At 42.8% G+C, this 16,525-nt stretch overlaps 1 protein-coding gene across 3 annotated transcripts in view; it reads right to left on the reverse strand.

The window, feature by feature from the left end:
• The window catches only part of SLC22A23 (solute carrier family 22 member 23), a 110,559-nt gene that overhangs the window by 20,821 nt on the left and 73,213 nt on the right, over window positions 1-16,525 (reverse strand). For 2 of the 3 annotated variants that reach the window (XM_082234393.1, XM_082234391.1), the window contains exons 6-10: window positions 14,690-14,806; window positions 9,700-9,802; window positions 6,652-6,884; window positions 3,623-3,655; window positions 2,115-2,238 (exon numbers count right to left, since the gene is read on the reverse strand). In XM_082234393.1, coding sequence (XP_082090519.1) covers window positions 2,115-2,238; window positions 3,623-3,655; window positions 6,652-6,884; window positions 9,700-9,802; window positions 14,690-14,806 — 610 coding nt within the window. The remainder of the gene's footprint in view (window positions 1-2,114; window positions 2,239-3,622; window positions 3,656-6,651; window positions 6,885-9,699; window positions 9,803-14,689; window positions 14,807-16,525) is intronic. The other variant, XM_082234392.1, reaches the window with a different exon arrangement.

The raw sequence follows: 16,525 nt of genomic DNA on the forward strand, positions 1-16,525 counted from the left end.
CCCTGCAGTGAGTCCAAATAGCGGCCCCCAGAATGAGCTGCCAATGTAAATAAATTATGTCACTGTTTGATGCAGATGACTGGAGGCCTTTGCATAAATATAGCAGGTTGTGCCAGCGCTGAACAGAGCAGGACTCTTCCATCTTCTCATTCACCATTTGGCTGCGGTGGATGAAGGCTGCGTATGCCTCCCACTCCCTTGGCCAGCCACCAGAAGTGATGTACAATGGCACAGTACACATCTGTACATGGGCTGCACCTGCTTCCCAGGACTGGATTCCTGAGAAAACTCCTCCTCTTTACTTACAAAGGGGGGGCACTTTAGGGCACACCCCCAAGCTCCTGCTAACTGCCTTGGCTCATTCACATCCTTATCTCTATTTCAAATGCTCAGGCTGTGAGTGACACTGCTTAGGTAGCCAAAATACCGGCACCATTTTGCCAACTTGCATCCCTGCTACTCTTTGTTCGCTCTTCCCAAAATTACCGTATTTTTTGCTCTATAAGACTCACTTTTTCCCTCCTAAAAAGTAAGGGGAAATGTGTGTGTGTCTTATGGAGTGAATGCAGGCCGAGCGGCTATCACAGAAGCCAGAACAGCAAGAGGGATTGCTGCTTTCACTGCGCAGCAATCCCTCTTGCTGCTCTGGCTTCTGAGATTCAGAATATTTTTTTTCTTGTTTTCCTCCTCCAAAAACTAGGTGCATCTTGTGGTCTGGTGCGTCTTATAGAGCAAAAAATACGGTAACCTGTTCTATAAAAAACCCTCTCTTGTTCCATTTTGTAGCAGCAAGAACACACACAGCTGTTTCGTCAACAAGTTTACTGTGGCAGGGTTAGGAGTTTCATTTTGTTAAGTGCCCGAAAGAAGCTTTACAAATGAACTCCTTGGCATAAAGAATTAGAAGTCTTCAATGATGCCTAAAGTACTTGGCAGCATGGGACCAGAGGAACCAACCAAAACTAAGGCATCAGCATACTAAATGCTGTTATATCAAGGAGCCTCCATTCTGCAGCTCTCAGTGTTGTAGCTTTTGGGAGACAAAAAACACTCTGGATGCTTGAATTTGGAGCTGTCCACAACCAGACTTTTGCTTGTGACAAAGAAAGTAGAAGTTCTAATAAATGCTTTTGACTGACCTCCGTCCTCTACATTTTTCTTTTTGTTCTTGCTTTATTTGAAAAGACTGTGTGTGCTGGTAAGATTTCTATTAATTTCATCTTGAGCTACGACACTCTTAAAAATCCAACTGAGTTGATGCACAAAATTAACCTAAAGGTCAATAATGTGTTTCCTATTAACATCAGTAGGAACAACTTAATTTAATACAGAGAAATAATGCTACTTATTTATTAATATGCCACCCCTTTCTTATTTAGAGCTCAAGGTGGCAAGCAACAAAAATGAAACAAATGCAAGTGAATTAATTTATGTTTTTACTGATTTAGTGCTTTTTTCTCATATTCAGAGAAGTTCACAATCTCGACAATCCTTGCAGCAATCTTAGCAGGCTGAACAGTACTATTATTACTGCCCCTGTACAGTCGTACCTTGGAAGTCAAACGGAATCCATTCTGGAAGTCCATTCGACTTCCAAAATGTTTGGAAACCAAAGTGTGGCTTTTGACTGGCTGCAGGAAGCTCCCTTCCAACTCTACAATTCTATGATTCCATAAGTGGCTTGCTTTACTAGTGATCTAGCCAAAAATATACAAACCCACCTTTATTTTATTTCTTATTATTTTAAAACAGAATCCCAACATGCATCCAAAGAGCTCAGGGCACAAAGTCCATTTGCCTTTGCATCCTCATATCAACCCTGGGATAGGAGGGTAGCAACTGGCCCAAATATTTCCCACTCAGCTGTGCATCCTGAAATATTTTTCTTTAAAGCTCTTTTTGTCCCATGCGGCAGTACTGATGGAACCTTCTCTGCAAAAGCTACCATTTACTGCTAATTGGGGGGGGGGGTTTAGTGAATCATTTAATGGAGTTGGTTCCAAAGTGTCCACCCCCAAAAACTACCCCAAAAAGGTACCAGTGGACTGCCTTGTGTAAAAACAAGAGACCTCAGAATGTCTCCTCAAGCCTGAGTGAGCTTTTCATGGCCATACCTTATAACTGTTGGTGTGATTTCTGCACAGAAGAAAACACTGAGACTTCCTACTGCGTGTGATGAAAACATACCGACGATGGAAAACGCTGTAGAGAATTTGTCCTTTACAGTGTCGCTCATACCTACGAGACACATGCAAAAAAAAAGCTTAATCTCCATCCCATTCATGATCAATAGGTAGTAGCCTTTTAAAGCCACTCCCCTCCACCAAACACTATTATTATGTCCAAATAAAACCAGTCATTTAGTTACAGTATTAGTTTTGGTTATAGCTCTCCCATCACTGGCTGGTCTCAGGGCAGTTTACAAAAGTATGTCAGTTTAAGACAGATACGGTTCTAGCAATGCTAGTCCTGCTCAAAGCAAGCTTACTGAAGTTAAAGAATATGACTTAGTTTTATTAGTTTCCGTAAGTCTGTTCTGAGTAGGACAAGTACTGGAGGCGACCCATGCAAATTCCAACAAAATCACTGTATAAAAACACAAAACTAACCAATGGCAAAACGAAACAGCAGCACAGAAAAACAATGCAGGAGACAGTAATGCAGACAACAGGTTCAACTATTATACTAGTGGTTCCCTATGTGAACCTTTTCACCATTTCACATAAGTAAACTGTAGCCATTCATTCCTATTGAGAAGGGTAAAGTGCCATGCTTTTGGACACTGTTGAAGGGAAAGCAAAACCTGCCTCCCACTGGATGACCTAGCCCTCCCCAGGGATGGAGAACGGCAGGAGAAGTGTTTTCCTTGGTGTAGCTTTGTTTATATTATATTCAATTTTCCTTAGCCAACTGAAGCACAGCCACAATTACAGATGCATCAACCAGTCTAATGTGTGGCTCAGAACTTGGCTATGCACCAGACTTTCCCAATGTTCCAATGCAGTTCTCAACTTATAAAATGTATCTAAATGGTTTAGACATGCATATTTTGAGAGAAAACATGCCTAAAACTAAATATTTAAATATGAATGTAATTTTAGGGCAATTTTTAACAGGTTTTTGTCTTTTTGCTTTTTGCAAATTAATGTAAAATGGACTTATGGGTGAACACAGACTGGAAATAGACTGATTCATTCCTATCCACCACTTAAGACCCATGTAAGAATACTACAGGCCTATACAGTACAGAAGCATGTGGAAGGCTGGTTCATACAACCATGTTCATTACATAATATCTGCAGGAACGACTGGCTATGTGTGCAAATCTGATATCACAGATTTAAAAAAACATCCAAGACACATTTCTTTTCCATTTTCTTCTGTAACCTCAAAACATACTATTTTTCAATGAATGAATTTTACATTATTTCCTAACAGTTTCGATTGTCAGTGCTAGTGAGTTGCCTCCATTTCTCTAAATGTGGGATTGCTTGCTTCAGACATTCAGCTGTGGTGGGGAGGAAAGAAGTGTGTGAGCACTGTGGTTGGGAGGGAAGTAATGTCAGAATATCGTGGCTCAACAAAAATAAATCACATTCGAAAATGGACTTGAAAACTATACCTGAGTCTGGAAGTTGACTGTATTTTCCTATCACTGGATTCAGAAGCACAAATGTATTAAAACAGGAGAGAGAAAAAGAAAACGGACCATCAAGAATATGCATAGAAAAACATGACAATTAAATGCCACTTATTTAAAAAGTAAAAAGCAAATCACACCATAAAATAGCCCCTTTCCCCAGCCAACATGACAAGACATGCAATTTTCTGTCCGATTCCCAATGGAAAGATTGAATTCTAATGAGAGATAACAACAATGGAAGGCACGCTATTGAAGCTTTCTAGGCCTGAAATTAGTGCAGAAACTAAACAAAGGCCTTTATGTTGATAATGAAGGGAGAATTTTAAAGAGAGTCAAAATTAGCTGTAATTCTCAGAGGGGGTTCCTTAGAAAGCAAAATCCCGAATCTCCCCCCCCCCAGCTGTCTGTGCCAAAGCTCAACAATGAGTGAACAGATCAAAACACTATTCATCAGCTATTTTAGCGCGCGCGGACGTCCAATATGAACAATGAATGGAACTTTAATTTTTGCATAAGCCTGGCACCCAGGAACTCTGAAAACTTTCACTTGACAGAATTTCAAAGGTTCCCACTTGGAGGTCATACCGTAAATCTCAGGATTCAAAACATAAACTGGGATCCTCCTCTCCATGCCTTTCCCTCCAATTTTTGCATGTTTGAGCAATTTCCATACGAACTGTTAATATACACAATGAGCAGATATAAGACTTGGAAGCAGGGATGTGGAATCTCTGGGGCTCCAGGTGTTGCTGAACGATGATCTCTGACCATTGGCTGTGCCAGAGAGGATGCTAGGAGCAGAGTCCAACAACATATGGAGGGCCACAGGTTCCCCATCACTGCTTTATAGTAGATGTCTTTTAGCCTGTATGTGTACTGTATAAGCTAATCATGTAAAGAGCTGTGCTTAAGAAAATGCATTTGACACACTATAGGAAGCTCCATGAGACATGCAGTCATTTGGGAAGACCTGCCTCATTCACAAGTATCATGCGATCAGATTTCTCTTGAACAGGCGCTAAAGGGAACTTCCATAAGGCACAGTTGATGCACTTTTAGCATCTGAAAGGGAGAGAGTGCTAGGCTAAAAGTAGGGAACATAGTCAAAGTAGTCTGGTAGTAGTTTGCTCCCAGTGGTGCTTTTTGTACTCTGGGAAGAGAAATTGCCTCTGCATCCAATCCTTATGGGTGGCATTCAAATGGCCCAGGGGTGTTCTCCCTTCCTATAGCTGGTTGATTCAACCTACTCCTGCAGCAGCAGAATCCTCAGGACTTGGGAGAGCTCTACTTGCAGTGCTGGAAAAAAGGCACACCAGCCGACCTTCTCTTCTCTGTGCAACCCTTAAAACGTTTAAGTTTAAAGAACTGAACTCCTTTCCTACACTGACTCTGCCCAGTCTAGAGTGTGCAGACCTTTGTAGAAACAAAGGTAAATTTTGTGGTTCATGTTCAACCACAATACACGTTCCATAGAATCACAGAATGCAAGAATCTTTTGCCCAACCTGGGGCTTGAACTTATGACCCTTAGGTTAAGAGTCTCAACCGACTGAGCTACCCCAGCTTCTTATGACTATGTTTGAATGTGAATGAGCAGGTGCTGGCGCATGCTGCTCCAAGGTCCTCACTCTGCTGCTCCCTGCACCAGAAGCAACAAAACATTCAAATTCAGGCTTGCAGTTCATTCCCCCTAAAGAAACAATGAGTGGAAAGTCAAGTACAGGCAAGAGCACTACTTCAGATCACATGGCAAACCAAGGCTTCTTGTTTGTTGGTTCCAACATGCTGAGGAGCAAGAGTGCAGCCAAGTGGGGACTTCTATGCACTGTGCACTAGTATGGCATTCGTTTGTATTAAACCATTGTAAACATTAACTGGACGCGGGTGGTGCTGTGGGTTAAATCAGAAGGTCGGTGATTCGAATCCCCGTGACCGGGTGAGCTCCCGTTGTTCAGTCCCTGCTCCTGCCAACCTAGCAGTTCGAAAGCACGTCAAAGTGCAAGTGGATAAATAGGTACTACTCTGGCGGGAAGGTAAACGTCGTTTCTGTGCACTGCTCTGGTTCGCCAGAAGCGGCTTAGTCATGCTGGCCACATGACCCAGAAGCTGTACGCCGGCTCCCTCGGCCAATAAAGTGAGATGAGCGCCACAACCCCAGAGTCGGCCACGACTGGACCTAATGGTTAGGGGTCCCCTTTACCTTTAAACATTAACTATGGCTTTAATGTGATATGTGAATACAGTCAAAGTGTGCAGTTCAAATGTAGAGAGCGATGGCTTTGAATTAAAGGAGAAAAGGTTCTAGGATGCTTGCGCTTAAGTTAATCAATACCAATAATTTATTGGATTGCCAGATAGTAATTTGCTTTAAAAAAGAAACCACTCAAACAAACCTGATGAACTCTGAGCTTTGTCAATATGAATGTATTTGCATAGGCATAGGAAGCAAGCAAAGATAATGGAACAATGTAAAGGCCCTTGCTATAGCCATTAGTTTTATTGTAAGAAGGATGAGTCAATACATTATCTGCACCCCATGGTGCTGGGTTTTCTAGTGCCAGTTACTGCATGACACGTTTTCATCACACTGACAGTTTCTTCAGCAATACTGGATGCTCAGAGTTCCAGGGAACTATTTTCACTCCATGAAATAGGTGAGAATCACATGGCAAATCAGTGCTAAAAAATTAAAGTGGAGAGGAGGACAATGAGCTGCAATGAAAAAGCTGGAATGTGGACAACCCCACCCTAAGGGGGGAAAGGAACAAAGGGCCAACATGTATTTTTGTTTTCATTGTTCCCTGTTTAGGACTTCACTCTCTCCAAATCAGATTGGCACAGCTAGTTTTTTTGGGGGGGAGGGGTTAATACTTCCCTACAAGTGAATTCCCCACCTACAACTGAGAATAGCAGCAGGCTTGAAACCTTGTACAAATCAGAAACACAATGCTTTGCAAAGCAAACCCAAGGCACACAGAAGGGATGTGGTAATTGGATGCCAGCACTCACAGTTGAGAAGACCTAGTTGTAAAAGTGAAGCCAGAGCAGTGAGGATCATGAAGAGCAGCAATCCCCCTCTTCGCCCAAGGAATCCAACAACAGGGCACATGGCTAGGCAGGATGCCAGCGTTATCCCTGCCATGGTATAGTAGTCCGCATAGAAATTGTTGGTGAGTGACATCTTATCTTCGTGACCCATCATACTCTTTGCAAAGCAGTGGTGTATCCCATAGCCAGTCAGCCTTTGGGAGACAAAACACAAGGATGAACAGAAGAGTTTGGATTTGGATTTGATATCCCGCTTTATCACTACCCAAAGGAGTCTCAAAGCAGCTAACATTCTCCTTTCCCTTCCTCTCCCACAACAAACACTCTGTGAGGTGAGTGAGGCTGAGAGACTTCAGAGAAGTGTGACTAGCCCAAGGTCACCCAGCAGCTGCATGTGGAGGAGCGGGGAATCGAACCCGGTTCACCAGATTACGAGTCTACCGCTCTTAGATAATGACACACAACCCAAAGCTGGAATGCAGGGAGGGGAAAAGACTTAGGTTAGTCCCAAATGCTTTGCTCTTACAAAAAGTAGAGGGAGAAAATCTGAATTGCACATCAATTTGTTTTATTGTTAGGGATGCGGGTGGCGCTGTGGTCTAAACCACAGAGCCTTGGGTTTGCTGATCGGAAGGTCGGCAGTTCACATCCCTGTGATGGGGTGAGTGCCCATTGTTCAGTCCCAGCTCCTGCCCACCTAGCAGTTCGAAAGCACATTAAGTGCAAGTAGATAAATAGTTACTGCTCCGGTAGGAAGGTAAACGGCATTTCAGTGAGCTGCTCTGGTTCACCATAAGCGGTTTAGTCATGCTGGCCACATGACCCAGAAGCTGGCTGTGGACAAATGCCGGCTTCCTCGGCCTATAGAGCGAGATGAGCATGCAACCCCAGAGTTGTCCGTGACTGGACCTAACGGTCAGGGGTACCTTTACCTTTACCTTATTTTATTGTTACATTTATCAGTCATCTGATAAACATGGTTCTTCCTCCCATTTGCTCTAGATGCCAACGTCAGATTTTAGGAAGAGTCTATATGAAGTATCAGGAACCTGTGACCTTTCACAAGTTGTTATCATTATCCCTTATGACTGGCCATGCTGGCTGGGGCTGTTGGGAGTGGAGTCTATCATCATCTGAAGGGCAATAGGTTCCCATCTCTGGTCTACATGTTACTGTGGCAAACCTCGACCAAGCAGTTACCGTCAGGGCTCTGCCATAACATCTAGCGTGACTTGCCCTGGGGATTTTCTGTATTGCATGGAGAGATTCCACGCCAGTAACAGATCCCCCAAAGAGTATTCGCTGCCACTGAATAAACTTTCCCTGCAACTTCAAAGATCCATGTGATGAGTGTGAAGTGGAGAGCCACTGGGTCAGAGTAGCTTGCTACAGCTAGGAAAACGTGGACACTACCTTGAAGAGTCGCTTATACATTACACAGAAACTGTTTTGCTACTGCAGCTCAGGTTCCATACATATGGTTAGGGCAGCTGCAATATCAACTAGCAACCACTGATGAGAGAGCTAGGGTGATATCACCTTTTGTGTTCTATACAACATCAAATGTACCATTGGTACTAGGTTAAATATTAACCAGGGCTGTGAAAACGTTATGCTTCACAATTATGTGACCTGTACATCGTATACAAATTGATTTTATACATAATTGCTTGATTTTGCACAGCTCATACAATCTTACTAGTTTGGTGCCAAGGGCAAGGAACTATGTAAGATACTGAAGCCATGTCTTCTGAAAACAAGAAACCCTAGACCTGTTCTTCAGCAATATTTCACTGGACATTGACTATATCACTGTGAAGCTAGTCTTCAACGAAATCGGGGAAGGCACCCACATTTTAAAAAGCAAGCAGAGACTCAACACACAGTGTCCAATACAGTTCATTTTCTGAACTTGCATGAGACTGCAGAATACATACAACCCTGAGTGTAAGCCAGGACCGGCCCTACCATGAGGCAGAGTGGGACAGCTGTCTCAGGTGGCAAATCCTGAGTGGTGGAAAGTGGCTAGAAAGGTGTACCACGTGGTCTGCCCTGCAGCCCCTAAGCTAATTTACTGCTGTAGCATGGGAATTTTAATTTTTAATTCCAGAGGAGATGAGAGATTTCTCTGCTTTATTTCAAAATGTTTTGCTCCAGTTGCAGGTGACAAAGACTTTTGGCAAACTTGAATGCTTTTAGTCATGGTGAACATTTCCCACAGATGTCTTCACTTTTAACAAGAAGAGCTGGATGTTTTGTACTCCCTCCCTCTGCCCCCTTGAGACATCCATTGATTTTGTGTATCATGCGCTGTTCACCTTAACAGCACTGCATGTACGGTGTTTTTCACACACCAAAAATTGCTTTGTGATACTTGCTAACAAATAACACAAACCGCCAGAAAATGCACTGGTAAAGTCCCCAGTGTGAAACTGCCATGACACCCCTCCTGTTGCCTCTCCACCATGAAGCAGTATTGGAAGCACGTAACCTGGAGACAGTGGGAGGGTGGATTAAACCCTCCCACAAAGCTGCTTTCCCCCAGTTAGGGTTGTATTCCAGTGTTCCCACCACAAACATGGAATGGTGGGAGAAAGCAGTTGGTGGAGAGGGAGTTGGAAAGCAAAAACAGAAGGCAGGGAAAGGGCTTCTTCTGAACGGTCCAAAACATCCCATTCCAATGAAGAGGTGGTGACAACTGCAGGTGTTAACATTCAGTTCTCTTTTGAGTCTGATCCAAGGGCGAACTAACCACTTGGGAGAATGAAGAGCAACCAGATTTTCACTTCCAGAGCTCAAATCCAAGACAGTAGGGGGTACCCAATTTTAGCCATACTCCAAGAAGATCCATAGAAATGAGTAAGTCCACTGATTTCAATAGGTCTACTCTAAGTTGGAGATCACCCCACTGGGCTTGTGTGCTAAAAGGCAGAGCATTCTTCACCTTTTCCTCATTGCCCCATGGGCACCAATATGTTACACACTGTACAGGAATATGGTTGTACTTACGAATTAACACATAGCACAACAATGTTTTTCCACAGGTTCCTGGTTCCCACCACTTTAACAATGCAGACCTTCTTCGGCCTCCTGCCAAGTTCTCTCTCCAATTCTGAAACAAAAGTGTAACAAATTACTTTTTCAGGAAAAAAATAATCATTAATTTTGAAATGAGGCAGAGCAACCCAGCAATATGGATGTTCTAATATGGATTCTCCATCACCTCCTTCCAAGTTCCATAATACGGTGAACTCTATTCGAGTTCTTATTGACCTCTCAGGTCTGGCGATTGTGCAATATAAAGAAGAGTTTGATATGTCTCCTTTAATCTTGATCCGATGACTGCACTCTTAGTTAATTGTTACCCCCCCCCATGTCCTCATAGCTACAGTCTCACAGAACTTGAGGATTAGATGCTCTCTCTCTCATTATATTTTGCACGGGCATGTAGGCATGTGTAAGGATTGGAAATAAATCAGGAATTAAGAACTAGGGTACGCTTGTAAATACCCAGTTGCCTTGTTGTACGTTTAGAACTCTCCAGGAGACAATTTTGTATCCTCCCCTGACTTTAAGGGCTTCTGTATGAGAAAGAAGGTAGACAAGTGTTTTGTTTTGGTTGTTCGGGCTGGCAAGGCTCTTCTCTGCCTGACTCAAGCTTCAGTTGACTCCCAACAGTGCTTTGTCTGGTCTTTTACTCTGCTGGCTATTGTGTCTGACCACCAATATGTAGACAGCTTGCAGGATCCCCTTTTAATGGTCTTTACCCAAATACCCAAAGACTAGTATGGACTTTTGAGTAACGCTCAGTACTCCAACCATATTAGTCCTTTCTAAAGGCCCCTGATCAGTGCAAATATATCAGTGACATTCACTTTCAGCACTGCTAACTGCCAGAGGTGTTTACTTCCCTAGTAACTGTAACCAAGGTGTTTTTTTTTTTGCCAGGCCCACCTACGTTGTAACCTTCACAAGAGGCCTGACCAGATGCAGTTTCATCTCAGGTTTCATCTCAAGTAGAGATATTGAAGTAAAAATCTTAACCTATTTGCAGTACATTCTCAACACCTGTGCTTTTACCTTAAGCAATAATACACAATAAATGTTTTCTTTGCAGTGGGAAATACAAGGTTGTGGATGGGCAGGCAGACCTGACTCTGTTAAGAGACATGTAACTGCTCGTCCCCTTTCACTGTGGTGAAAAGAAATGACATTCTGATCCCATAAAATATAGGTAGGAAAACACCTGAAACAGTGTGATTCCCCCCCCTGTGCAGTGATTTACATGGGAGTAAAAGGAACCAGAGCCTGATTTTATCTTTTCATATTATTTTAAGAAAGTCCAATGGAATTGGATTTTTTTTTTTTGGAGGGGGTATTTTTTTCTATCTTGAAATGCAGATGTTTCATAAATTCTCCTAGGACCCCTTTGTGTAACTCAGCTTTCCCCAGCTTGATGCCTTCGAGGTGTTTTGGACTACAAGTCCGATCAGTCATGTTGGCTGAGGCTGACAGGAGTTGTAGTCCAACTACATCTGGGGTGGGGGTGGGGAACACCAGGTTGGGGGAATTTAATTTAAAGCACCTTAGCAAACGGATGCCCAATATTTGTCTTCAGCTTCTATCTTGGCTTTATTATTATTTACAGTAACTCAGATTGTTTAATATATGAAAAGTGATTTGCAAGTTGGGGAAGGCTGGTGTAACCAGAGTTCTTTTGCACTATATTAAAATTAGCATGCCTAGGATTTGCCATTATTGCCCTAAGTCTGATACAACTGCAAAGTCAGCTTAACACCATGCCCTTACACAGAAACATAACCCCAAAGCTTATTAACTGATTGGTCCTGTGAAATACATTGCTTTATGGTCCCTGTGCATTTTTTCCTTGACATTTGTAACACGTAGGAAGACGAGCCTCTCTCAGAGTAAATTAGTCAAATTCCACTACCCCACTACAAACACAGGAAATTCCATTTGACATTTTCCCTTCACGTGATGTGAGGAAAAGCCCCAAAGGGAAAAAAGATGTTTTACTCATCTTCTTGCAAACTTTATTGGAGGCTTTCCTGTACACCGCAGGCATCATTCTTTGTAACCGCACAAATTTGAGGACGCGGCTGGAAAACTATCATACAGATAAACCATACCATTTGCTGCAAAATAAGAAGCCCCAAATAGCATAGGAGTCATCAGTACACACATGCACCTATTCTTTTTCTTTACTGCTGTGGAAGTGTAGGGCAAAGTAAGCTCATTTTATAAGCAAACAAGCAACTTTCCCTGTTACCCTCAAAGGCTTGCATCCAGAATTTCTGTGAATAAGTAGGAGGTGCTGTAACAGAGTTTGTAGAAGAGTTATCTTAAAAACACTCAAATATATTGTGGGGTGGGGGACCCGGTGTCAAATAGACTACAGGAGGATGTTCTCATAACCAGAGTGTAAAACAATGACAGGCATAGGGGCAAAATAATAAGGTCAGGATTCCTATGTATGTTGCATGTGTTACTATTATATTATCTGTTTGTTACATTTACACTGCTTTGCTTCATTGTGGGGCTCAGGACAACATACAGGGGTTTCCACCAACAGTCCTCTATCCAGGCACTGACCAGACCTAAAGGTAAAGGTAAAGGACCCCTGGATGGTTAAATCCAGTCAAAGGCGACTATGGGGTTGCGGTGCTCATGTCACTTTCAGGCAGAGGGAGCTGGGGTTTGTTCATAGACAACTTTCCAGGTCATGTGGCCAGCATAACTAAACCACTTCTGGCACAACAGAACACCGTGATGGAAACCAGAGCGCATGGAAATGTCATTTACCTTCCCGCCAGAACGGTACCTATTTATCTACTTGCATTGACATGCTTTCAAACTGCTAGGTTGGCAGGAGCTGGGACAGAGCAACGGGAGCTCACCTTGTTGCAGGGATTCGAACCGCCAACCTTCTGATCGGCAAGCCCAAGAGGCTCAGTGGGTTTAGAACACAGCACCACCCACACCCCAGACTTAGACTTGCTTAGTTTCGGCAAGACTCTTTCATCATGGAGGCTCAGGCCATGCAGTACAGTAGATTCATTCTACTAGTACAATGGAGGTCTTATCATCAACATAAACAAAGCAGTGCATCTCTAATTGTCAAGCACACCTCATCAGATTCCTTCCACTGTTTAAGGCCTTGTAAACATAAAATATAAAATTCAGCTGAGTCTTAGAGGAGTCACCACTGGATTTCTCATGATCGACTGCTGTTAAGGCATAGCTAGGTATGATTATATTAGCAAAACAACCGAGCAAACTGGAATCGCAGAAGGGGAGGTTGTTTTAAAAAAAAGACCTGCTTTTAAATTGATAATGTTTTGAACAACCCCACTTCCAGTGCAATTTGTTAATTGTTCTATTATTTTCCTTTTTGGAGATGTTGGACATTACATATCACCTGGCAAGGCTCATCAAAAGCTTAAAACCTGTGCCTTAAGATGTGTTGTACCTATATCCAGTGTTGTTGTTTTCTGGGGGGTATGTATACTCCTAAACATTTTGTGAATCTAAGTTTGGCCTCATTGAGGGACAGTATTTCAATATGAGTAGGAAAATGAGAGTACCCCTAAACATTTTTTAAAGAAAAAAAGCACTGCCTATATCCATTAATTTATCCATTTCACAACCAAACTTGTACAATCAGAAGAGCTCCAGAAGTTGAATGGTTCAGGAGGATAGCTTCACTGTTAAAGAGTCGTGCATAGAACTCTTCTTATATTATAGTTTGCCTGCATTTGAGACCCTGGTCTTGTGCTGTCACAAGTCGAGGAGGCAAAATTCAGAGCCCTAGCCTCTTACAAAGGTTTAGAGCCCTAGCTTTACCTAGACTGATGCTAAAATGTATTTTATATGTGCTGAATTGCATAAGAACATAAGAAGAATCCGCTGGATCCCACAGTGGACAATCAGATGCTAATGTGAAACCTGCCAGCAAAACCTGAGACATCAGCACTCTCACCTATGATTCCCAGAAACTGGTATTCCGTAGCATCCGCTCTCAGAGACAGTATGCATCCATAGGTTAAAGAATGGACAATTAATGAGCATGCCTCCATTATATCTACATGAACTATGGACACACCTTGTTGGCTGCCTAACCCATTCCACCTGCCTCTTTTCAATATTTATTCAGCAAGCTGCTCCGAAGGTTGCTGACACACCAATATCATTTTCTAAGTTATTTCCAGTCTGCTTCTTGGAATGTTAGCAGTGTCTTGCCAGATCAGATTCTCGTTTGGAGATAAGAACAGGCAGGTATTGCAAGAGCCAGCAGGTGAGGAATTCCTACAGTGCCTCTGATATTATAAACATCACAATCTGCAGGGAAAGTATCCGTCGATGCCAGTGGGACTGAAACCGAAGGCAATTTTACGGAGCACAGATGAAAAAAATATCAACAAAGGGCACATCAATGCAGCCAGAGAGGCAGCTTGTTCAAAAAGATGCCCACAGCCCTCTCCTGTGCACATGTGTTTGTGCATAGAGGATGTATAGTGGATCAGACAATTCAGCCTTAGAGGCAAATGAGGAACCACCGTACTCCCCCTCTTTTGCCAAGCAGCCTGATTGCTGAACTGTTTCTTCTTATTATTGCAGGTAAGGGATCAAATATTTGAGTGCTCCCTATATAGAAAACATCCCCTCCACATACAAAAGCTAGCAAGCGATGGAACAAATTTCCAGTCCAGCATTATCCCTGGCACATAAGAGTATTTTCATGTAACTATAATTTCATTACATTTCCATCTGCATGTGCAGGATACATCCTTTGACATGGAGGAGCTTTCAATCATTTGATTTCCTACCTCCGGTGCAGACCTGAAGAGATACAGCTGATTCACAAATGAATCAAGTGAGGCTGCTGATCATGAAGCCTGGGTTTGAGGGTGAGCTGCTCTAGGGCTTTTGTAGAACTTCTGTAATCTTGCAGCCTGGAGAACATGGGCTTATACATTACCTCCAGCCTGGCTGCTTCCCTCATCCCCAATCTGGAACGCCCTGATAGCAAAGCCATTAGCGCTCTGTGACGGGTTGTCCTGTTCGTCACTTCCTGGCATGAGGAACCATTTCTGGCCTGTGATGGGGAGCCAACCAAACAGGTCAATGGAGCTTGGTCAAATAAGTGAGGGAGAGGTGTCAGCAAAGGCTTAGCAGTATTGTCACAGCCTGCCAGAAAACAATAGAAGTAACATGCACATTCCTAGCTAAGCAATGTTCATCTAGGTCATTTCGTTTTGCCTCCCCCTCCAACTCAATGCATCCAGTCCAGCGGGCCATAGGACATCCAAGCACACAAACTATGTTGACACCCTACTAGTTCCTTGGATTGCAAGGCTGTGAGCTGAGTCATCCTTATCTTATCTTCTCTCTACCAAGCAACTGTGACTTACTCAGTTTCTCTCTACAACCACAAAGGCTAAGAACTTATTTAAAATTATCTGGATTCTAGGAAGTTATTTATGGACTCAAATAATCACATGAAGGCATGTGATGTGCTGCCATCTCTGGAACAAAATACATCTGGGCCCAGCCAGTATTTAGATGGGAGCTCACCCAGGAACACCCAAAATACCACTTTGAGTGCCCTGGCAGGAAGGGCTGAGTACAAATGTAACCGATAAGCAAAACAAACAGGTGCTGTTGAGGGTAGCAGCTTACTTAAGTTCTGCCACCGATCCAACATTTCAGCTGCATTATCCAAGTCTACCACATCAGACCATTTGCCAATTCGCACAATCACTTTCAGTGAGGTGAGCTGTGGATTATTACAGACCATCTAAGGGTTGCAACATGGCTCCAGAAGCATACACAAGGTAGCTTAATTCAAAGCCGTACCCAAAATATGAGTGCTTGTGGTGGGAGTTTTACTCTCTAAGCCACCTCACTGTGGCTAAACTACAATGCAGAACAAGTCAATGAGGGCAGTAGAAAGTGGCTCCAAATTTGATAAAAATGTGTCAGAAGCTGTTTGGGGTGTGTAAGGTTGTTTTGTAAGAGAAGCTAAGGGGGTACACATTTCTGCTTCAGAAAAGATGGTGCTTGATCAATTTGCACTAGTGAATATGCAGTACTCTTCAGTTTAACACACCATTTGGGAGCTGAAGGGGAGCTCAATACTGATTCAAGTGATTACTTATTAAATTGCTAAAGTGTAAAGAATATAGAGTGATTTGCAATTATGCATTTTTTCCCTGCATTGAAGCCACCATTTTCTTCCCATCCTTTTGTGGGCAAGCACCTTTCCCCTCCACTATATTACATTTCTACTTTGTACATTAAACATAAATGTTATTTCCTATTTTCTAAGGGATGCACTGCCATCTACATTTAAGTTAACATATGCTTTCAACGATTAGTCATTGTCCTCTCCTCATATGAGATGGTGCAGTACTCACTTTAGCAAACTTGGGGGGGGGAATCCAATATGTTTGTTGCCCATTGCACTACTATGTTCACCTGTCATGCCTCCCCCCACCCTGCCAATAAATTCCCACAGCAGTGCCGACAGGAAAATGCTTAATATATGGGGTTACTGAGATGGTCTAATAAATTGGAGGTGAAGGGAAAGAACAAACACAATTGGCTTCAGTAAGAATACAGAAACAGATGTGTCCTGTTTCCTAACAGTAACTCAACAAAATATAATTGCAACCAGCAACATAGAAGTATATATCTGGGATGCTTTGCATTTCTGTAGAAGAAGATTAAGCACAAAGCACTGAGAAGTGAGCCAATCTTCCTGTATGTGGGAGTTAACAGGCCTGGCTTCCTTAGGCAATCCTGTATTGGAAAG

The sequence above is a fragment of the Podarcis vaucheri genome (assembly GCF_965113315.1).
Source record: "Podarcis vaucheri genome assembly, chromosome: 8".
Lineage (NCBI taxonomy): Eukaryota > Metazoa > Chordata > Lepidosauria > Squamata > Lacertidae > Podarcis > Podarcis vaucheri.